At 37.3% G+C, this 24,805-nt stretch overlaps 2 protein-coding genes across 2 annotated transcripts in view; both read left to right on the top strand.

The window, feature by feature from the left end:
* Positions 1-3,400: 3,400 nt before the first annotated feature.
* Positions 3,401-7,904, top strand: btg3 (B-cell translocation gene 3). The gene is made up of 5 exons (XM_042499095.1): positions 3,401-3,488; positions 4,686-4,892; positions 5,022-5,159; positions 5,896-6,085; positions 7,358-7,904. The coding sequence occupies exons 2-5, from the start codon at positions 4,720-4,722 to the stop codon at positions 7,559-7,561; spliced, it is 705 nt and encodes a 234-aa protein (XP_042355029.1). The 5' UTR covers positions 3,401-3,488; positions 4,686-4,719; the 3' UTR covers positions 7,562-7,904.
* A 1,650-nt stretch (positions 7,905-9,554) lies between these two features.
* Positions 9,555-24,805, top strand: part of cxadr (CXADR Ig-like cell adhesion molecule) — a 53,071-nt gene continuing 37,820 nt past the window's right edge. Inside the window, exon 1 of the mRNA XM_042499269.1 lies at positions 9,555-9,690. Coding sequence (XP_042355203.1) covers positions 9,639-9,690 — 52 coding nt within the window. The 5' untranslated portion in view covers positions 9,555-9,638. The remainder of the gene's footprint in view (positions 9,691-24,805) is intronic.

The following is a 24,805-nucleotide window of genomic DNA, read 5'->3' on the forward strand; positions in this document are numbered from 1 at the left end:
GTTCGCTTTTTCTTGCATCTGCACATGTGAAATATAGCATTATAATATTCAACTTGCCTTCTAACAGCCCTCATTTGACTTGGCAGGTTATGAAAGATTCAGTGGTACAAAAATAATTATAATTAAACACATTAACCCTTTGAAACCTGAGCAAATTGGCTTTATTTAAAAACAAAAAAAAACATGGAAATAAGGCAATGAGCAACTTAACAAGTAAACAAGTAAAATAAGATAATAATAATAATATTCTTTTACTATCTTTTACTCACTCTTAAAGAGCTGCTCGATAAATTAATAATAATAATAATTATTCTTATTATTATATGATCTAATTTAAAATATAGAATGATTATAAATAAATGACTTTCCGAGTCATTTGATACTTTTCTAAAGTAACTGTATTTTTTTTTTCCTTTTTTAAACTTTAAGTTTTAGATCATTTTCTCATTACCTTTTAATTTTTTCAAATACAACTTATTGTACATTTCATACCTAGTTGCTGATTGCCTTTTTTTCCCTTTTTTTTTTTAATAAATCCCATTTCAAAGGTTTAAATCCTGTTCAAGAAGACTGATGTCCACCCAGGTTTTAAAGTGTTAAAATATGTGAAGAAAATAATTTGGTAATCTGAAAAGGGCAAGTGCAAGACAACACCCAAAAGCTCCCTGAAGCAACGACGACAAATCAAAGAGTGAAAGTGCAGCTCTACCAGCTTTGCAGGTTTTTGTTTGTGAGGGTGAAGATTATTTCGGGAGTGTCCCTGAACGAATACTTTGTAACAGCTGGTTGGCAAACAGCAACCGCAAATATCCGTTAACGCACCCGCGGCTTAAAGTGATAGTTTTGTTTTTGAATTTTGGGATTATAGTATTGTTATTACAGGTGAGATTTACTTGATGTTTAGCACAGAGCTGTTTGTTATAGCTGCCGAGCACAAATGGCAACACGCTGAACGAGGGCTATGGAAAGAGTTTTAACTGTCGAAAAAAAAATCCAGCTGCCAAACCAAAGTCTGTATTTGTTTTTGTTTTTTTGACTCCGTTAGCAGAGGATGATGCAATACCAAACTGCTTACAAATGTATTTGCTTCTCGGTTTGCTTCAGTGTGTAATAACGAGCCACCGATTTTTACTCTAAAGTTGTTGGGATGATTTGTTCTCACGCGCCGTGTGTTTTACGATTTTAATTATTTATCTTTTTGATTTTTCGCTCATGCGCAGTGTTAACCTGTGTCGCTCCTTTGACGCCGCAGCAATACAAAGAAGATAGTTAACCGTGCCTCTGGAGGTCCCTGGTTTTGTTCTGCCTGCAGCTTTGGTTAATTTGTTGTTCAGGAACCCTATGCAAGAAAGAGAAAAGAATCAGACGCCTTATTAAATAGGAAATATCTAAAAGACTATTCCTCAGCGGAGGTCACAGCTGCTGAGTATAATCAGCTGGGGAAATACAAGGTTATATTCAGATTGATGTTTAGAAAAAAACAGCATTGTCACTATCTCTTTTGCTCTCTCTTTGTAAGAGATTAAATGTATTTGACCCCATTTTAGGGTTTTAAGACTTTAGCTCCGTTTTAAACTTTTATCTCGGTTTTGTTTGGATAAATGTATTCAGTGTGCTTGAGCGTTTGAGCTTATTCAGATTATCGGTCCTTAATGCAAGTCATTCAAGCTTGTTCTGTTTTTATTTGTGTTTTAATGATGAATGCTGTGTCTTTTTGTACACTGTGGAAACACGCCTGGCTAACACACAGGCCGCCTGGATATTTGGTCGTCTCTTTATCTTTTACTCAGACTCCACTCTTCGTACTTTTGTTTTCTGATGTTGAACAAGGCTGCATTTGTGTTGTGTGATGACTCTATTTATTGTGTGTGTTCATGGACCTTAAACATGCTGTGTGATTTGTGCTTAAGTGACGGTTTGTATTTTTTTGTAAAATATTTCAATAAAACTATTTTTACTACATACTGTTATATGTTGTCGTTTTTCCCACAGGGACGAGAGAGGTGTTGTGATGGATATTTACATTTTTATAAAAGACTGTGACCACTTAATGGCTTCTTCTCCACAGGAGTGACCAAAAAAATGCAAAATACAAAAATCCACTAAAAACGGGGGTTCACGAGGATCCTTGAAAAGTCTTAAAAAGCATTCAGCTCATTAATCAAAAAAATATGGCCATAATTGTTAAATTTGTATTGTATTTGATTGTATTGTCATTTGTTTTTTATTGTTTGTCTGTGATGAGGGCCCCATCTCAAGGGGTAATCCTTCCAATTAAGGTAAGGTCTTTTTTTAAAATAAATAATTTATTTGTATTCTTTTTTTGAATTAATATTCAAATGCCTCTAGTATTAAAAAACACTAAAAAAAAAAAAAAAAACATGTTTTATATTAAAAACAATATTCATCCCTAAGTAATTGATGTGAGTTAACTTTCTTCAATTTTGGTTACTGTAACGTTGGTCTTTAATTTCACACCAAATGACCTCAAAAACGTCTTAAAAAGCCTGACATCGGATTTGCCTTAAGCTGTACAAATTCACTTAAAAGACCAGCAACTACAGCAACTTATGCTCAAGAAAAACTTAATTGTGAAAAATAAAGCTTAACATATTTTAAAATATTTTTTCCAAAGCTCCAGGTGTGTTTACATCATTTTTCCACTGACACTGTGAACTGAGTGAAGTGAAATGTTGGACAGCAGAATAATAACAGGACTGCAGACATGCTGCTGCACGTGTGGCGCTGTGAGAGATGAAGGGTGAGCGCCACCTTGTGGACAAATAATTGAACTACAAATGAGTCTGCCGGGTGTAATTTCCGGGAAATAATGGGTACACTGGGTACACTTTTTGAGTCCAGATCTTTGACCAACTGAGTAGAAAGTAGTAGATGTCAGGCAAAGGCACATTATGACATGTAGTTAATTTATCAAGGTTAAAAAAAACTTTGAACATATTTTTTCAACACTTTGGTCAAGATACGATTGGAAATAACGTGTGTATCATACTGTTTTTTATTAATTTTGGAGAAACCAAACTGACTTTCCTGCATTTCGTTAGTGGATTTCACCAATATAGCAACATGTCATCCGCTGTTAACTTTTAACCTATATATAATATGTAACTTATTTATTAAGTTTCCCATGCTTTCCTCCCACAATATATCATCAATTAAGTTACAGTGTAACTTTTCATTATTCATGATGACATTACATCATTGATACTGATCGTTGTTACAACCGCCACATGCCACATGACGCTATGAGTCATAACAGTAACGAGACGCTATGACTCATTTTATGACGAACATTATTCTCGACCAATCAGCGCGCTATATGCTCTGTCCGGAACCAATTAGAACGATTGGTGGGCGGGCGCTGTGTTGAAAGGGGCGTGGCTGATGACAGACCCTCAAGGGTTCTTCAGTTGGCTAACTTCCCCTTTCATTCATTTTATTCCGCACGCTGGAGGAGATCACAAGAAAAGGTGAGTAAAGATACACATAGATACACAATCCTGTCTCACCGTGTAAAATAAGCGTCTCTTAGTGTGATTTTCATGTCAAAAACCACGATTTATTACGGTAAATTTGAACTTTTTCCACGATATTTAAAGCTTTGTTTGTTAGCAGCATGAGGCTGTTAGCGCTAACATAGTGCGTTAGCCATGGAGCTAACACCTTTATGTTCTCTTAAATACGCTTTTAATGTCTGTTTTTACCATTTAGTTTGTTTAAATGATTTTTTAAATTAAGGATAGATTCAGAAAACCTCAATGCCAGCACGGTTAGCCTGTCTAGCTAACACGCTGCACAGTGGATGTTATGGAGTGAGGTGAGGCGTGGATAACCGGAACTGGTGCGTCACAGCCCGCCTTTCTGGCACAAACAGACCGTTAACGGGAGATAAAAACAAACCGTCTTTGTGCTGTGCATTCAGCATGTAAAGTAACACTAATCCCTGAAATAGCAGTCGTTTCCTGGCGCAAATGGACGCTGGCTAACTTTGATGAACGAGACTTAAAAATGCCAAAATAACAAGAGTGTCAGTTTTATTCTGTAACTTAGCTGCAGCGCTTTAACCCTTTGAAACCTCAGCAGTTTCGTCTGTTTTAATGCACAAAAAAAGGAAATTAGCAACGTAATGAGACATTACCTAATAAATTAGCAAAAAAAATTCAACAAAATTATCTGAAAATGAGCACAAGAAAGTGGTGATAAATGAAAAAGAAAAAGTTTTTTTTTCTGTAACAGTTTTAAATACATAATTTCAATAACAGTGATCAGAGTTGTCAATTTTTTTCTGTTTCCCCCCTTTTTTTAACCAAAAAAACCCCCTAAGCTTTCAGTCACCTTTTACTAATTTCCTGCAATTTGTGAGATATTTCTTAAAAAGTTGCACATTGACTTTCTTCCTCGTGTTTTTTTAAGAGAAAATAAGCAGAAAGAGTCGCTTATATGATGACCAGATGGGATAGTTCCAAAAACTATTTAAAAAAAATCCTTTGGTATATTGTATCTGGCAAGAAATTCTGAATAGTGGAAGTAAACGTATTTAAACCTGCTGATTCTGACCTCATAAAGCAATCTGTCCCGTCCGACATTTTTATAACATTTCACCACAGAAATGCTTGTATTTTTTTCCACTCTTGCCGCCCATCTGACTAAAGTTAATTTCCTTACAGAGGCTGAAGGAACGTGATGAAACACATGTGAAATATGAGGAGAGAAATTGCAGCTGTGGTGTTTTTCCTGAAGAGGCTCGTGAAAAAGGCGGAGAAGTTGGAGTCGGACAAAATCGACCTGTTTGTTGAGAGGTTGGCTGTGGCGCTGCAGGAGAAGTTCAAGGGGCATTGGTACCCTGAAAACCCCAGCAAAGGACAGGCATACAGGTGCTGCTCTCAGTATTTTGGTCTTTTTTACTAACCATTATTTCCACACAGCTTTCCTGGATAAATGATTGGTGTACGTGGACGATTAAAGAGCTGTTTTTAACTGAAACCCCTTTGGTGTGCTCGCAGGTGTATCCGATTAAACCGGTTCCACAGGCAGGATCCAGAGCTCATTCGGGCCTGCCGGGAGAGCGGCGTTCAGTACAGTGACCTGGGACTGTCCCGTGAACTCACGTTGTGGGTGGACCCTGGGGAGGTCTGCTGCAGGTGAGACTTTGAGTGAATTTGCTGTAAAAAGCTGAGAAGATTTTTAAAAGTTTGTAGTTAGGCTTAGGTAGGTAGGCTTTTTGGAAATTAAAGCTGCACCAATTACTCAGTTATTTAAAAACTACATTAACAGCTAACTAATTTGTTGTTTTATTAATTGCTTTGAGTAACTTTTAAGAAAAACAATCAAAATCCTCTGAACTCTGCTTTTTAAATATCAGTACTTTCTAGTGTCTTCACTCCTCTGTGACAGTAAATTAAACATTCCTGTTTGTGGACAAAGCAAGATGTTTGAGAACATAATTTTGGACTGAAGACACATTTTTCCACCATACAGACCATACAGCTAATCAATCAATAAATCAAGAAAGTACTAGACAGATTAATGGACTAAAAAAGGGAAAAAATAATCGTAGCTCTTTTGAAAATTGGTGTTAGAAATGTAAGAAAGGCAACCAGTAACCTATATTATTGTCCGAAAAGCTGTTAAAGTTTTACTAATATCTGCAGCCACTGATGCCCATTAAACTTGGACCTGAACAGAAAAACACCCTGCTAATTATGTTGTTCCAGATGTATTTTTCAGGAAAATCAATAAAAAAAAACAACAATGATAATCTGTTGAGTTGCTTGTATAATTTTAACATTCGCTACCCATTTGATCGGTGGACAAAAATCTTAATTTTGCACCCTTTAAAACTACCGACGTTTGTTTTCCCTCCATTCACATTATCAGGTATGGAGAGCAAAATCCTTGTTTCTCGGTGGCCAGTTTCTCTAATGACGACGAGGAGGACAAAGATGTTGCGAAGGTGACCAGCGCTTTGGAGAGGGTGACATCAGACTACCACTCAGGGTCCTCCTCCGACGAGGAGAGCACGCGAGCCTCCCCGCTCACCGTCCCCAGCAGCCGCTGCTCTCACCAGGTATTGCATTATACATTTTACAATTCTCATTACTGAATATTTCATGCAGGTCTGGAGGAGAAAGTTGCTCCATAATAACCAGTTTTCGGTTACGAGTAAAGTAGCTGTGCTTTGCTTTGTTTGTCCAGAGTGTTCAGATCAAGGCTGCAATCGAGAAAAATCACAGTCTAGATTCTTCCGTCTGCAATCTCATTTTTATCCGACGACGCTCTTACTGCTTCATGCATTCACGCGTTGATTTATTTGCTGCGGTACAATCCCAGTTGCTATTAAGCCCAGAGTTTTAAAAGTGTCCGTGTGTTTAACTTTTATTTGATAATCTGTGGTTTGATGTTTAGTTTTTCTCCTGCATCGCTGTCGTACTTTCAGATATCTGCCTTCTTTTATTTCATGTTCGCTTTCAGATTGATAGGATTTGTTGGCAGGTGGCTCCTTTTTGGGTTCTCAGCTGTGTAAAATCTTAATATGATAATAGCAATACAAAAATTGCCAAGAAAACTCGCCAACAAACGCCAGATTTTTCTACCATCGCATCTGCCATGAGACAAAAAAAACCCTCACGTTTTATATCACAAAAAACTTTTGGGAAAAATAGTCGCTAACCCTAAGTAACTGATGTCTTTACTGTTTTGGGGGTATTTTGTTTTTAAGTTCATGTTTGTTATTGTAAAACTTGTCTTAAATTTAATTTTAAGCAGCATTTAAAAAAGTCTTGAATGTAGCTTGCCTTAAACTGCAGGAATCTGCATTCAATAACTAAATGTCAGACATTTATTGTGAAGAATTTATAGGAAATTAAACTTCCACTGTTTTACAGCCGCTGAACTCAGGATAAATGCATCATATAGTGCTCAGTGTAGGTGTGTTTTTTATTCGAAAGCTGAAACTTTAGTTCTGTTTATAATATTCAGCAGCATTTAAGTTCAACACCATGATGTCCTAAACTCAGAGACAAGAAAAGAGACTTTAGGTGTTTTTTTTTTGTTAAAAGAGACTTTAGAGTATAAATCCAGTCATCTGTTTAAAGCCCTTTCTGGGCATCTAAGAGTGCAAAATTATTTCATTTTATTTTTTTGGAAATTGAAAATTCTTTGGAGAAAAATTGTGGCTCAAATTTTAACAAACTGCGCACCCTTAGTTCAGATTAAATTCTTTACTTTCTTCAAATTTTGGTAATGTTTTCCCTCCGTGATTTGGGAAAACACTTCATTAATTCATGTGTTGGGATTATTCTTGCTGCAGTTGGTTTTATACTTTTTCCTCCTTTTTCAGACGATGAATCCAGCCGCTCCCACGTGGGTCCCTAAAAAGATGCTTCCTGGGAAAGTTCACATCCTTCCGCGGCCTCAGTACGGCTTCAGGCCTCGCAGCAGAGCGCCCCACGCCTCGAGGCCCAATCTGTGGGTGCGTCCCGGTTACGGAGGCGGGCCCGGTTACTGGGACACAACCCAAAACGTGGCACATTGTTACAGTTAGGAATCGTGGTGCTCCTCGTTCACACTAGACATTAATGCTGAGGACAACTTTAAAATGACTGATTTTTTTTTTTTTTTTAACACATGAACTTTTTATAGATAACATATTGATCGTTTTTGCACTTTAGACAATTTTGTTATACTTTAAATAAATCACTTGTATTAAAATTAGATATTGAAATTGGAATACTACACATTTTGAAGTACTGTATTTTTTACAACAGGAGACGTTCATGTAATGCCACCTACTTTGTCCTTTGTGATAAAATGTTTTATTTATTCATAGTGCTGAATTGTCAGATGTATAGACTTTATGGAGTTTTATTAAACAGAGTTTCCACGCATCGTGATGTTTTGGTGTTTTACTGAAGGATCCTGCAAGAGTTGCGGTTTGAGTTTGGTGGGGAAGTTCTCTTTGTCTTCTGCCATTTGACTTTATTTGCTAGCCGACAGTACAGTGAGATTTGATTTATTTATTTTTGTATTTTTAAAATTTATGTTGCACATGTAAAAAAAAATAGAGAAATGATTTTACAAATAAGCAGACAGACAAAAAAGTAATATTTACAGACAATAAAAAACATCACAAAAGAAATGATCAAACAAATGACTTGGTTTACATATTTGAAAAGGAGTGAGAATAAGTACAAACTTATTTCATCCCGTTCCTTCTCCATAAGTCACTACATTTCAATTAACTGGCTTTCTTAAAAAATTTAAAACTATACTAAACATACATATACACCCACACACCCAAAATCAAAAATCTACAATTTAACATTATTTACAGAAAAAAAGAAGATACATAAGGAAAAAATAAATATTAACCAAATAAACGGTAAACCCTGTAAACACCTGAAGGTCCTTAAAGGTCACTGGTGTGTTTTCGTTCAGCTCATTTTATATGAATTTAGTGATAATGTTCAGACTTTATTCGCCCAAATCATTTTTCAAGCATAATCTTAAATTGCTTTGAACAACACAAATTTGATAAATTTGATGGCAGATAGGCCACCCAACTTATGGCTGGTGGGCCAAATCTGGCCCCGATAGGATGTCGCGTTGTTGTTTTTTAAACTTTTATTATATATATGAGGTGCCAGACTGTATAAAATAGCATCAAATAAGAAATTATTTATTTTAAAAAAATCCTAGAAACGTGCTAAAGTCCTAGAAATGTGCTAAAATCTAAGTTTTATTTATTAATTTTTAAAAAATTAATCGTCCACTATTTTACAGCCGCTGAACTCAAGATAAGTGTGTTATATCGTGATCAGTGTTGGTGTTTTTTATATTTGAAAGCTGAAACTTTATCTGTATTCATAATATTCAGCAGCATTTAAGTTCAACACCATAATGTTCCAAACTCAGAGACAATAAAAGAGACTTTTTTTTTGTTACAAGAGACTTTAGAGTATAAGTAAAAGCCCTTTCTAGGCATCTAAGAGTGCAAAATGATTGTTATTATTTTATTTGATTTTTTTGGAAATTGCAAATTCTTTGGAGAAAAATCAAATTTTAATAAACCGTGCAGCCCTAGTTCAGACTAAATTCTGTCTTTCTTCCAATTTTGGTGATGTTTTCCCTCAGTGATTTGGAAAAACACTTCATGTGTTGCAGTTGGTTGTAGGTTTTATACATTCACTTCCTTTTCCAGGTGATGAATCCAGCCGCTCCCAAAAAAAGATGCTAAAAAGATGCTTCCAGGTAAAGTTACATCCAACACTAACTTGTGAAAAAGGAAAAAAAATGTACAAAACCAATAAAAAAGTAACACATTTGTAAGAGAAGACCTTTGAAGTAGGTGATAAAGATCAATAGGTTTCCTTTGTGGCGCCTTTATATGAGAAAACTGTAACAAAGCTCCAGCAGAGGGCAACACTGGACCTCGTTTGCAGAGCCGGTTGTCACGTGACAGCCTGCGGCGCGCTCCGCTGTGCACCTGCAGAGATCCGAGGAGGAGGAGGAGCGGAGTTTGGATGCTTCGGTCGAGCCGGACTGCTGCTTTTCACTCGAACTCAGGCGCAAGTTGTCGGACCAAGTTTCACCGTACAGGTCGTGGACTATCTGGAGCAGGGATGGAGCTGTGGACGGGCCGCGTGCACTGTGTGCTGCTCAGCCTGTTGGCAGGTAAGTTTAACTGACACCAACTGTCGCGAGCTACTTTGATTCTGATGGGTTTTTTCAAACGGCTGCGAGTAACGTACACGCACTCCGGACAGCCGAAACTGCGGTTTTTAAGCAGTTAAAAAAGGAGAAAACTTAAGTTTGTGATGTGTTATCTAAAGTTAGTGTGGTTAACGTTTAATTGTTACAGTGGTTACACCAAAATCACGTTTAAATACTCTGAAATTTGCCCCAACTAACTCCGACCCAAGGTCAGTTAAGTTAGCTAGCTCCCCGCATCAACCGTCCGGCGAAACCAAATTTAACTAAAATAGTTTAACTACTTTAATACGAGATAATAATGTAAAACCTGCCTTTTGTTTAAAGACACTTTGTCGAGGGAGGACAGAAACAGCAATAAGAAACAGGTAATCAAAGTTTGCTTTTTCATACACGATAAAGACACAGTGGTTTGGTCCACATTTTACCAGGTATGGCTGCCTATGGGTTAATATTTGTACTGAATAAATGGTTATTTTAATGTTTGACGTTGTGTTTACCACTTAAAAACATGAGCAAATTGGCTTAATTTCTTTCAAAAACGTGGGACTAAAGCAATAAGCTACTGCAGAAAAAATGACCCAAAAATGAGCAAGAAATTTGTAAAAACAAAACAAAAAAAATACATGCCTAAAAATGTTTAAAATAATAAAATATAGGCTAGTAATTTTGTAACATAATTTTAAATATGTAATTAATTTCTTCTTCCCTCGATGTTTTTCCTTATGTTTTTAAAAAAATAATTTTCTAAATCTACTAATTTCTTGAAATTTGTCTAACATTTCTTACCAATTTGCTCGTCACCTTCTCCCCCATGTTTTTTTTTTTTTTTAAATTGCACTATTTTGCTTAAAATCCAAAGGCTTCCATTACTACAAGTAATGCAAGTTTAAAGGGGTTAAAGTCTCCAGTGAAATTAGTTGAAAGGTGCTTTTTTTGGATGTTTGTCGGTGCCAAAACTCTGGTTATTTCCGTGTGATGTCTGCTGGTTAACACAATAGCTTGATCCGCTCTTAAACCTGTAGCTACAGGACTTCAAAGTGTTTTTTTGTCTGCCATCTGCCAGCAGTGCTGACTGCTGAAACCCCCCTTCCCCTGCCCAAAATCCCATGCTATCACATGTAACTTAACCACATGTTTGCTCTCATTGACAGCTTTGTTTATGTTGGTGTCATTGACTTATTTAAACCGTTTGATGAAAGTGTAGTCCTATACCAGGGGAGGGTTTTTTGTTGTTTGTTGATACTGTAGGTGGGCAGATAACAGTGGGGCTGTGAAACCTGAGAGCAGAATAGTTATTTTTAAACCTTCTCCCTTGTCCAAACTTCTAATCAATGATTTAAAGATGAATTTGAGATGATTTGGCTTGGGACTTCCCTATAGGACATAAAGTAAAGTGAGTGATTTTAACTCTGGTTTGGCTGCCACTAATGCAGAGCCAGATTTATATACTGTATCATCTGTCTGATTTTATCAGCCAATATTGTCCTGTCAGATGTATTTGTATTGGCATCTGTGTTGTCCAATATGCAGCAATATTTTAAGTCTGTTTAGTTTTCTGTTTGTTTTCCAAAACAATCTCCAGAAAAAAGAGGCTTGAAATAACTTATTATTATTAAATTCACAATTAGATGTTATTGTTACTATAGGAGATTTGCTTATGATGATAGTGAATATTTTAAGGGGTTTACAGTGCAGGTATTGCAATATAAAGTAATAAATTGTAAGTGTATAGGAGCAGTATAGGGGTGATAAATACTATGCTATGGATAATGTAAAATACGAATTGAAGATTCATATATAAACATAAAGTGCTAAAAAGCACAAACTGTGAAATAAGGTATAGGAATGCTGCAAAATATGATATGTATATAAAATGCAAACATATGGTTAAAAAACCCAGAAATATCTAAATGAGTTAAAATGCAAATGTGAGGTAAATATCGAAAGAAAATAAAATGCAAATGGTGTAGAGATTAACATAACCAGAAACTTGTCAGTCCAGGAGCATAAAGGATGAAGTTTTGAGTGCATTGATGTGCACTGATGTGCATGTGTGCACATCACAGTGTGACGCACAGCAGCAACAAGTATGGCTGAGCGCAACTTTGCTACCAGTTACTGTTCTTATTTACAAACTGAAGACATGAGTTAAATTTTTGTTTAAATTGAATATTTAAAGGCAAGCTGTTATATTTACGCTGACATGCAAAACTAGAACACTTATTTTGTTGCAATTGTATGTTTTTGAAATTAATACTAAAATGTTTTTTTTAAATAATTTTTGTAATAATAATAATTTTGTCACATCATGAAGAATGTAGTTGCAAATGTTAATGCAAAAAAAGATTTGGATTCTTAATTGTTTTTTTTTTTTGTCTGTTCAAATAGACTAAGAATCTGAATGCAGAAATCTGCCAATAGTAAAAATTGCAATAAATTAGCAGACTTTAACTAATAAGAAATATGAGATTTTCCATGAATAAATAACTCATCATTAGAAAATAAAATCTAAAATTGTATTTCCCTGTTTAAAAAAATAACTTTGATTGCTGTTAGTGCGTAATGAAGGCAATAAATGTATAAACACTGCTCACACGAGTTCCTCAAAAGTATATGATTATAAGGTTAATAGTCATAAATCTGAAATTTATATGAGTATTCATCTACCACTGTTGTTTTGTTTATTGTTTCAACTTAATTTTGTGTGATTGGGTGTGGCTTTCTTGGAATTTACATTGAAACTAGCAGCTCACTCCTCCCACTCCAAACAATGATATGAAACTTCAGCTTCTGGATCCTCTGTTGTCTTCATTCATCAACATACCGGGGCGGATATCGAAATGTTTTGCAGTTGATCTTGATGGGAAGCCACAGCAGAGCCATAGTCAGGGTCATAGTCATAGACATTCCTGTGTGCTGATTAGTTGAGAAACTGTACGCAATGAAGAAGTGCTTTGTTTAGGATCATCCAGCACATCCCTCCATGTAAAAGCTGGGGCATTGAGAGTAATATATGGTGTTTATAGTGTGTTGTTTAGCCTCCTTTTGTCTCTTGATTCACATTGTTTTGTACACTGGTTTGGCCTCATTACCATCTTAATGGCATCACGGCCTTGTCATTTGGGCGCTGTTCCACTTCAGCAGACAAGAACAGTATCTGCCAGACTCGTAGCGTTCTTTTAACATGGCTTGGTAATACACAGTAATGTGCCAGCCTCTCTTAAATGGCAAAATAACAAATAGGGTCTTTCTGCTCCATTTTCTTTGCCCTATTTGTCCATGAGGCTCCGCATGTTGACAACAGAAATTAAACTGTAAGATCGAGATCTGAAATCCTTGAAATTGTGGTCAGTGTTGAGGATTTTTGTAAGAGTGCCGAGAGTCTTCATGCAGCCTTCACATCACAAGTCAACAAAACAATTTAATGCAAGGAGAAGACTTTCTGGGAGTGTTTGTGCACAGAGTGAAAATGCTTCTTTGATGGGGCTCCCTTTTAGTAATTCTTTGTGGTGATGTTATTTGATGTGACAACATCTCCTGTGGGATTGGCTATTACGTTGAACAATCACATCAGATGCTGTTACACTAAACACTGCACCATGCAAAGGCTGACACATGACAGGAGTTCTGCTTACAAGATTTTCAATATATTTTCAAAGTTAATTTGAATGAAAAAAAAGTTAACCAGCACATTTATATAATATGACAGTGCATTCATTGCTACAGCGAGCCTGGTGTCAATTGTTCTGGCCCAGACAAACCAAGGCAACAGAAAAACTGGTGGTGGTGAAGACTGACTGTTGCATTGCCTTACATTTCCTGTGTAACGGCCACAAAGTTGCACTTGAACACATTGAAAAGACTACAGCCAAAAGCCAAAAAGCATGTATGTCTGCGCCTGCATGAGAGGAAATAACTCTAAATACTAGCAGGCATCAGTAGTCCGAATCTGTCCTTCAAAAAATGAAAACAGAAGACTGGAGGATGGATTCAAGATGCTAGCTAGCCAGTTAGCACGTTTATTCTCAATTGTCTCACACCCTTTTAGCTGTTTGTTTGCTTTCCTCACTTCTGTTTTTCTTTTCGTGCACTGAGCTGAACTGCCAATCAGGATGACTTCTCTTACCTACGGACCTCGCCACCAGCTCAAAATGCTGAATTGGCCAAAAAGTTGCCGACAAAGGCTGACTCAGTCAGGCAGGACAAGGCAATTTTATTTATATAGCACATTTTAGCAACAGGTCATTTAAAAATCTTCAAGACAAAGTGCAAAGTGTGGTGCTGATAATTGATCAGCTGATCCTGTTAGAGTTGTCAGATTGATGGATGAGAGGAGAAGCAGAGTGCAGAGTGAGTGAATGCAAACTTTAGACCAAGCACAATGAAAACTTCGCTCCCACTTGGCCTGGTGTTCTGCTGCACCAGTAGGCTTGCACTCTGAGTGTGTCGCAAATATATTCGATAGAAAATCTTTCTTTTTTTTTGGCAGCAGATGTTTTAATTTTGGTGGCCCACTACAAATAAATGAAAGTGTAGGGAAACCAAGAGCTTGACCAAGAATCACTATACTTATGTCAATCATTAAATGCTGTGGTTAGCCCTGCCTACATGTTGGTCCACGTCTTCATGTTATTAATAGACCACTTTTGAACTATTCTTACTCTGTATAGAGTCCAGTACCTGAACAGCCATTGTTTCTGCTCACGTGCTGCAGCACCTATCCCTGTGCTTCCTCCACTTCTGGTTATCTGTATCAAAAGTGAAGCCACTGACCTAGGATAAACAGAAACCTAGTGAACCCCTGAGCAGGCACAGAACGCAGTTACCTGATAAGCGTACAACCAAAGGCCCTGGCCAGGAGCTGGTTGCTTGGTTACCTTTTTGAAAACAGATACGCAGATCCAGGGAGTGTACGTGTGTGTGTTGCTCTACAAAACTACCCTCCCCCACGCTTGCATGTATTAGGTTGTCTTTTACAGCAGAAATAAGCAGCTTTTTTTGCACAATAGGTGTTGGAGATGTATCGGATATCTTGATTGCAAAATCTTGGCAGGAGAACAACTATTGTCACTCAGCTGTGTGTGTATTGATAGGTGTTTGGGCAGAACAGCGAGAATGGGTGGAGGAAGTGGCGGAATGTAATTAACTACATTTACTCAAGTACTGTACATAAGTACTTGAGTATTTTATTTTCATGTTACTTAATGCTTTAACTTCACTACATTTCAAAAGGAAACTGTAATTTTTACTTCACTACATTTAACTGACAGCTGAGAAAAAAAAAAAAAAAAAAAAAAAAAAAAAACTTCTTTGTTTCGTAATGATTTTTAATAAGGGTGGTTTTTTTTTTTTTTTTTTCCCCTTTTCTATAATATTGATTTTAGAATGTTTTTTTCTATTTTTTTTCCAAATTTAGATTTTCTTTCCTTTAAAAAAAAATCATTTTGAGTTTTGGGGGTGTTTGTTTACCCCCTTTTTTAAAAATAATTTTGGGGTGTTTTTTCTATTTTATTTTAATAATATGAAAGGTTTGGGACATTTTTGACTTTTTAAGAAACTATTACTATTTAGTTTTTTTGGATGTCTTCTTTTATTTAAGGTAAATTATCCTGATTAAAATTACTTACTTTTACATAAGTACCATTTTCAATGCAGTATTTTCACAGGGTGGTATTAGTACTTTTACTTAAGTAAAGGATCTGAATACTTCATCCAACACTGGTGGAGGCATGACTACCACCACAGCCTAAGCCATTGACATTGGCCCCACGCAGACAGTAATGACTTGAGGTCACATTCACTTTTCATGACCCAGCAGTCCAACGCCACCACTTGCCTCCTGTTGGCTGAAACATGTTGCCGCTTCACCTCCAAGCAAGCAGCCTTCCACTCTGCCCGGAGCCCACTGTCCTTGGAAATGAAGCAGGAACATGTGGAATCGGATTACACTCCGGGGACACGGTTTTGTCCTCCACGATGTGACGATGGGTACGACCGCGCATGAATATTCACAGCCTCGGACGTTAATATTTTAGCATGCCAGTGCTGCACAAGCCCTGTGCCAATTCCTGTTCACTTACATGAGAGCGTGAAACGTTGATCCCACCTTTACTGTGCCACATTACCTCACCTCCTCCCACTTTTCCCCCTCCATTTCATACCCGAATTACTGAATGAACAAATTGCTGCCTGCCAGAGAATGAGTGAAAATGATTAATAGTGGTGCTTGTTTCTGAGTCCTGTTAATGGCCGTGCAGCCACTCTGTATTCAGAGCTCATTCCTTTTTCACAGGTAGGGACTAAAACTGCCTTCTGGGCTGCTGCCAATGCATTCTTGTGTGAAGATATATTGGCGAGATTATACGTGAAACCCTCGGTCATAAAGTCAATGTTACATTGACAGGTATTTCAAGTTTGTATGTCTTAAAACTCCTAAACCACGCTGGCCACAGCATTGACTTACTGAGAGCACCAGGGTCCCCAGAGGGATGCAAATTATGTGCTAAATTTTCTAAGTGCAGCTCTAACACAAATTAGTGGCTGATCAGTTCATAAAGGTCACGCTGTAGTGTTTCTGTTGGACCTCGGGGACCCTGATGTGTTGGTCAGATTGTATGCTTGGTCAGTTTTGCTTGTTTTATCCAATTAAGTGTCTGAAACCCAAAGATATTCAATTTGCAACATAGTTTTGTAAATGAGAGCATGTGTTTATATTGCATAGTCAGACTTTAATACTACAACAGGTATTGGCAAAACTATATGTATTTGTCAAACATGGGAAAAAAACATTGGGGTTGCACATTTAGAGACATCAATATGTGTTGAGAGAGCAATGATTTACCTTCCCTTGAAATAGCAATTATACAACCATTATTTAGCAATGGTAACTAGGCATGACAGTCCTGTCAAATGTTGGATTTATTAACCAAAGTGGTGAGCGTGGAGCTTTAGTTGAAGAGATACTCTTAGTGTATAAATGGTTTGGAAAGCAGAAAGATCAGACGCATAAAAATGAATTAGACAGTTTGTTCAAGGCAAGGATGTTGCACCATTATTCCGCCTTTCCTGTATAAAATGTACAAACACGGCAGTGGAAGTAGTAACAGTGGCGAATCGACATTTGTGTATATTGAAACCAGATGTCTACGCTGTTTTACTACGTCACGGCTCATTGACACAGATAGTTTAGATTGTTTACTTTTACTTTGACCTGGATGCTGTTGAACCTGCTGCTCTGTTAACTTGTTTTTGTTGTCCATTATTTTTAAGTGTTTTGCATGTTTCTGTATAAATCCTGGCTGCAAACCAGTTTCCCTGTAAGGGCCAGTGAAGTTTTTTTCATAACTTTTAACCTCATTTGCTTTCAGAACTGTTTGATTTGATGTAAAAAGCAAAACAGACATAATGGTGGATGTTATTTACAGCAGTGTTGCAGAATCTCTGTTTAAATAGGGCTATTGTGTATGCAGCTTCAAACGTTGAAGCCTAGTTCACTTGCTTGACATCATTATCTGCAGTAGTGCCCAAGAAGAACCAAGGCAGATAAGCAGATCATTAACTAACTACAGCAGTTTTAGGGTCACAGGTTTCATTACTAAAAAAGCTCTGTTCATGACTAGCACACTTGCTGTGTTAGTAGTTTCCCACTTTGTAAAAGTCAGCCCTGGATGCTGTCAAATTTAGTGTGATGTCAGCAGCTCAGTCCCACTTTTTACTGTTTATTTTAGAAGTGAAACATACTGTTTGAACACAAACCAGTATTTCAGCTAAACAGGATTTTGTTGGAGGGAAACAACAGTTTGGTTTTGCAATTGGCCTTACCACATTTAAAGGAATATTTCACCTGAAAATGGACCATTAGTGAATCAATGTCATTGTGTTGCCTTGAATCTATGATGAAAAAGCTGTTGTTTAATGACCACATTAAACAACAGCAAAACTATATCAAAACATCTGTTTAGAAACACACACAACTCATGCAGTATAAGTGTCATTTATCAAGTCGTATGCTCAGTATGTGTCAAACACAGGCATTCTTATTGAAATTTGCTATTTAAAACTGAACTGAAAGTGAAACTTACATATGCTCCCTGCAATAACAAGTTTTTGTTTTGTTTTTTTTAGCAAATATTCATGTGTTTTGGGAGTACTGACCATACAACTGGATAAATTAGATATGGACTGTACTGCACAAGTTGAATTTGTTTTCATATAGTTTGCTGGTATTTAACACGGCCCCCAATCAATCAATAAATCAACGTGTTTGCGGTTTTCTATTGAGGCAAGTAAAACAAAGTTTGCTTCACAAATTCAAGGTAACATGGCATGACTAATTGTTAAATAAATGTCCATTTTGTAGGTGAAGTATTACTTTAAAATACTAGCTCTACAGTCAAATAGAAGAACAATGCTGTGAATTTAAGTGTCTCTACGTGGACCATTAACTGGAGAGGACATGTAGCTTTAAACTTAGTGTTGCAGCGCATTATTATGTATTGGGGCATCAAGTACATGTTTAAGAGTGTATTAAAGGCTTCTTGTTTTCAAGCACGTCTCCAAAAACATTAAAAGGTCAGATGGAGACCATGTTCTCAACCTGATTAATTGGCAGTTGTGGGCTACAAATGAGAATTCTCCTTTTGTCTACCAGTGTCAGTTATCACAGGACACACTGTTTCATAATTTACTTACAATTTCAAGGAGTAAAAATGTTTAAAATTCACAAAGTACGTGTTGGACACAGATTTTACTGAGCAAGAGACATTTCCTCTGCTATCCATGTAACCTATCAGTAAAAACAAGGTCACTGCAGTGCTGATTTTCCCCGCTCTCTTGAGTCCATCGGTCATCATCGCTGTGTCACACTGTTCGGGCGATAAACACACCCAAAGCACATTCATCACATAGCCACTTGATGCCCGATGCTGCAGCGACCACAACGCCCTTTCCTCCTAATGAGGAATAATGGGCCCTGTGACAAATAAGCTGTTCACCGTGATGATAATAAGGGTTTTCATGTAGCTCATATCTCGAATGAACATCGCCAGGATACATTTTTCTGTGAATAAACAACAGAGAGGAAGCTGCACACCACGCAGTGAAGGGGATTTGAAGGATTTTGTTACAAAATGCTGTATAATCACTGGGAAAAAAATATTACTGCTATTCACTATACCTTGAACATGAAGTGGGTGCTGTACTAAAGACAAGAATTTTATAAGTTCGGCCAAGAATTATGGGAAAAGAAATGTTTTGTAGTCATTTTTTCATGGTAATTGTCACAGTTTTCAAACGGTCTCTTCTGGATTCAACATCTCAGACTGTAGCTATAATGGCACATTATGTGTTTTCTGTCATGAATGGAGGCATTTGCCTATTGAGGCTGATATATGGAGTTACACAACATTCCTCAGCCAGTATCCAGGTCTGTAAAGCATTACTCCACTTGTGCTTCTCCCCCTTATGACTATGTATTCTGGTTGTTTTTGCATAATATTCTCACGGCATCTGAGCTGGCCATGTCAATGTGAGGATACTCAGTGTGGCAGGCAGGTCCCCAGGGTGCTGCATCTGCAGGTGCTGGTGTGCACTCTGCTCCTGCTTACCTGCTAGGCAGGTGTCAGCTCAGCTCTATACACGCTTGAACCACTGTTAGATTATCCTTTCTGCAATGTTAAAGAATTGGGCTTAGTTTTAGGCTACACAGGGGAAAGAAACTCACTTTATCGTGTAAAAACAGACCTGACAATTTATTCTGACAACAAATCTTTTGTTGCCACTTCTGACTTCATCATTTTGGAGATAAACATTGTATAGTGTATTGTGCATGTCACATTATTATCAGTTAATGTCCAGGCATTGTCTAACACAGAGCTGAGTTGTGGGAAGATGATTATATTTTGTCCTCCAGCAGTAAGCCCCCACTCTCGCAGCTAAGAACATTAGAGTTAATTGTGTGTCTAATCTTGAAAAATAATATGGCTCAGAAAAAAAGGGACATAAGCAGAAGGTGGGGTGAATTTTGGAAGGAGGAGGGGGTAAAGCAGCTGTTGAAGGAGCCATTTTTAGCACCTCTATCTCATTGAAAAACATTACACATTGTCGACTGCGTGTATGGAGAAAAAGGCAAATAAGTGTTGTCTGTAGAAAGCCTCTCTCTTGGTTCAGTCCCACTCTATTTTGCTCCCTGTGGTGTTGATATCTAGTCAGTCTTTGTCTGTCTTAGTCTGATGTTTAATCATCATGTCAAATTATATAGTTATGCTAATAACTCCTGTCCACAGAAAATAAGGGATTTGTTATGAAAAATGCTTGTTGCCATGCACAAAATCCGAGCAATTTTTTACAGGGTTATGATTGCTTTTATTATAGATTTTAGAATTATATTAAAGCAGTTGTGTGGTGAAATGTTATGATGCAGGCCGAATCTTGTTAGAGGCGTTAAGGGAGTATTGACACAATGCAACACAGAATTACACCCAGAAAATCCAATTTCTTGTGACATTTGTTGCCTCATAATGAAGCTGATGCTAAACTGAAGCCAAAGACTGCAAAGCATATCCTTAAAATTTGGAATCTGTAAAGAGGTCAAATATTAAATGTAGGTTGTAATGTTAACCAAAACAGACTGTGCAGCTGTATAGCTGTTGAAGCATCAGTGCATCCTTTATCTGACATCAAGCACCATTTCTCTGCGAATTCGTCGTTGGGTGTTATTAGATGCTCTTGATTTGTTTGCAAGTGTAGGAAGATATGAAAAAAGGGAAGCTGTTGTATGTGCAAGCTATAGCATTTCTGCTACAGTCACTAATCTGTTTTTGTATATGAATGAATACAAACACTTGGTTTCATGAAAGAGCATTACATGAGATTAGATTAGATGATTTTTTTTTTCCCCATGGGAGAATCGAGTCATTGCAGTAAAGACAATAGAAAGATACAGCCATATGACATCGGGGTAAAAAATGAAAATGTAAGATTATAAGAACGGACATTTGTATAGAATATATCAGAATTAAATAGTCTCTGAATCATAATAATGAGTAATGTTGCGTCACTTTTAAACTAGTCTACTAGACAAACTAAAAGTCCCCTGGTGACAGGAGTAGGACTGTAAGACATTGCAAAAAAAGTTGCTAGATCTAGCGAGAAAATGTTTGAGTGTGTGTGCGCCCGCATATGTGTGTGTATCTGTGATATACCCCTTATTTAGAATAGCTGCTATTGAAATCCATACTCTGCTTCATAATTGCAGTGGTGCAGACAGAGTAGAACATGTCGTTACCTACGTCCATTGTGTAAATTTGCCACACTAACTTACAACATTAGTAATGCTTCAAGATCAGTGACAAAAATCCTGCAAAGGCACATCAAGATAATAGACCAATTAATAAGAAGAACAGGATAAGTAAGATAGTAGCTTAGTAGCAATATTAAAGCCCTGTACCAGAAATTCAAAATAAAGTGTATTTTTTTACAAACTTGAAATGTTGGAAGACATTTGCGGTTCATTTAGAATGAACCCGTGACCCACTTTTGGACCGTATCCCACCAGTTGGGAACAGCTGTAAAAATGGCACATGAAGTAATCCTAAGGAAAACTGAATTTGAGTGGAGTGCCAAATGTATATTGTAGTATAAAATTTTAGTTCCACTACAGTCAGATGACTTCCATTTACTGACTATGGTTTTACATCCAGGCTTCCAAAATGGTTGTGGCTGTCTGCCACCTCCTCTCCTCTCCTCCACCCATTAACTTTCATTAAAATGGTCTTTTCCTGAAGTTATTACTCCTGGGTCGCTGTTGGATCTATAGGTATGATGACCGGGGCATCTGCTACAGTTGGGTATAGAAAGGCTCAGCGCCTGAACCAGAGCAAGGTCAGTAAGCCAAACCAGACATTTAATTACTGTAGTGCATCTCGCCGCCATGCGAGGGAATCGGCAGCTGGCCCAGTGGCTCTCCAGAGAGATGAGATTGAACTGAAAATAGCTCTGCGACTGGCTGGTGTATGATGGTCAAAATGCACATTACTGCACAACCTTAATCACAAGTGCTGCTGTTTTAATAAGCAGGCGCACAGGGGTGACCAGGCTGCGGCTGTTGCTGGTAAGTTCCCAAGGAACCAGCTGTTAAGTGTCTTAATGGAGCCCATGTTTAATTCATGGGTACACACAGAGCTGCGTGGCTGGCTTGCTGTCTTTCTCTGAGGGGCTGATAATTGGAAGGAGAATAGTTAACCCCTTTCTCTAGTCAAACTGGCACCCACAGCATCCAACTGTTTTCACTCTTAGGTAAACATCATCTCTACATTTAATCCCTCTGTGACAGGACATCTATCTGTGGAAAGCAAAGGGATGATTTATCAGCGACAGCCCGAGCTGTAGATTAATGACCTGTGGACATAAAAAGAGCCGACAATGTCACCCGGCATTTTTATCTACTCAAAAGTCTCTCTGTTATTAATCAGCCATTAACATGTTGGTTAGTACTGTAACATCCCAAGAGATTAAAAGACCTTGTCAAAAAGATATGTGAATTTTGTTTGGACATGAAAAGTCCCTGATAATCCCGCTGCTGTAAGATAAAGTGTGAGAAGAATTAGCTGGACACCCATGACCTGGATCTAAGTGAGCAGATATTAATGTAAGACCCTGTGGAACGTATTTAGAAAGTTGATCAAAACCTCTGAAACTTCTGTCAATTAGGGTTGCAGCTATAGATTAACTCTTTAAAACCTGGCTTAATTTCTTTCAAAAACATGGGAAGCAGGCAATGAGCAAATTAACAAGAAATTAGTGAAAAAAAAGTTACAAGAAAATTACCTGAAAATTAGCAAAAAAAAGTCAAATAAAAAGAGAAAAGAAAAGTATAATTATAACAATACTTTTTAAATTTCATTATAGAAGTACTTCATTTAATTTCCTTATAACCGTATTTTATTGAATGTTATAACAGTGTATTCAGCTTTGTTATGTGACAATAGCTACTTTTGCTTAATTGTAACTGCAGTTCATTAAAAAAAATATTTTTAGTTTTGTAGTTAACGTTAGATTAAAGGACATTTAAAAATATTGCGATATATATTGTGTATCACGATATAGCCTTAAAATATCGCAATCATATTTTAAAGCCACATCGTCCAGCCCTATGTGGTAGACTTTTTCATCTACCAGCCCCCTTGGCCATTGAGTCAAAAAGTAAATTTCAGACACTGCCCCAACCAAGTGCTTTTTGTGCCTAAACCTAACCAGACCTTAACTGCAGTGTTGTCACTCCATAAAACAGACTGACGAGAATAGTTGGAAGCATCTCGTTTCTCAAATCTAGGGTTACCATCTAGCCACGACTGACGGACAGTGTGAACTTGTGAGGGCACGTCATTGCATCAAGCAGGAAAAGGTGCGGAAAAATCTGTCTCTTTCCTGCTTTTCATATATCCATCACTGCTGATTAATACTTGTGACAAATGGTGAGTCATTATTTGTGGGAATTAATGCTGATTGTACCTGTTTCTCTAAAGACAAAGGCCAGATGTTAGTGGGTGCTTGGTTTTTTTTTGTCCAGAGGGAAAGAGGCTTTACTGTAAGGACTTCTTTTTCAGCTCAGTGTCATGCCATTTTCCCACGATTCAATCTTTACCAACGTGGAGTCTGATGTTTATATTTTCATGTAGAAGTCACCTAAGGTGAACAGTCATCGTGCTTTGCCTCAGTCACTTTCCCCGAGATTATATACTCGTCGGACTGATCCAGGATGCCCTATAAGCAGCATTTGGCTGCCTGTCCAGACTACTCAGGGGTCAAACCTTTTTAGATGTCATTAGAGCCATCGGGGAGTTGGCTTGTGTGGCAGGTTTCAGGCAAAAGCACTTTACTACGGCGACTAAACACTCAACAGCCAGACGACCTTGCTGAATCTTTTTAAGGTGTGCAACTGTTTGTAACTGCTTTTTTATTTTTACTTTTTGCCACATATTTTAAACCAAACAAGATTATGGTAGGATCATAGTATAAAGAGTCGTACAATATAAATCATAGGCGTTCCTCCTGTCAGCTAGTTATTAAAGAAATATTTTACCTTTACTGATGTCATGTTTCTACTGACAACATGGCTAAACTTGGTTTTCTTGTTTGTCTGGAAAGATAGCATTTCATTTCACTTACCAAAGCTTATGGTGACTGTTTGAACGTTAACACTTTACAGTTTAAAGTTATAATCCTTCAGATTTATAGAAAAACATACGCCGTTTTTAAACTAATTATGATCGACATTTTTACTTAAATTGTTTAGTTTAATATATTTACATTTAGTATTGATATCTGAGGACTCTGTGCCTTTACGTCAATAAATGAAAAAATAAATAGACAAAGAAATATTAAGTCTGGTAAGGAGCATGTTAACCTCTTTGTGCAGACAGTTTAAAACAATTTGCGAGTGTTTTAGCTGATAATGGAAACAGAATAGACAAAACAAAAATCTCAACTTTGGTCAGTACTTTCTCAACAGGTTTTACACCCATGGTCTGGAAGTTTTGCCGTTTCCAAATTAAAACAAAAGCAAAAGTCAGACTTCGATGATGTTGTGAAGTAGCAATGAAAGTCTGTGTGACGTGAGCGAGACATATTTACAGACAATCATGTTTACAAGGAAATGTCTGCAAGTTTTAATCACGACCTCTATTCACATTATGTCATGTTATATAAAATAGCTGCAAGGTCAGTCACATGAACTTGCTAACTTGGTCTGTGTGAACCAATCAGGACCACGCTTGCTTTTTTTTTTTTACAGCCAGCTGTACCAACTGGTAGTTAGTGGGCATAAGCCAAAGTGGATGGCATGAGGACAATGTAATTTTTTTTTAGTGGTGGCGGAGTCCGCCATTGTTGCACTAGATTTGGATTTAGAGTTATTCACAGGGAAACCTCACAGCATGGTATCAAAGCACAGTTTTATGTCATAAATTTCTTCCGTTGTAGAGCTGCAGTATTGTTGAACCATACTTGCTGTTACCAAGGTAACCAAGGGTATGAAAAAATCAACCAGGGCTGAAATCTTATACATATATTTTAATAT

The sequence above is a fragment of the Plectropomus leopardus genome, chromosome 13 (assembly GCF_008729295.1).
Source record: "Plectropomus leopardus isolate mb chromosome 13, YSFRI_Pleo_2.0, whole genome shotgun sequence".
Classification (NCBI taxonomy): Eukaryota; Metazoa; Chordata; class Actinopteri; order Perciformes; family Serranidae; genus Plectropomus; species Plectropomus leopardus.

What these genes read in the sequence shown, in the direction of transcription:
- btg3 (XM_042499095.1), top strand. Translation starts at nt 4,720, where the DNA reads ATGAGGAGAGAAATTGCAGCTGTGGTGTTTTTCCTGAAGAGGCTCGTG. An exon ending in AGCAAAGGACAGGCATACAG is followed by an intron (nt 4,893 to 5,021) that starts GTGCTGCTCTCA and finishes GTGTGCTCGCAG; the next exon opens with GTGTATCCGATTAAACCGGT. An exon ending in CCTGGGGAGGTCTGCTGCAG is followed by an intron (nt 5,160 to 5,895) that starts GTGAGACTTTGA and finishes TCACATTATCAG; the next exon opens with GTATGGAGAGCAAAATCCTT.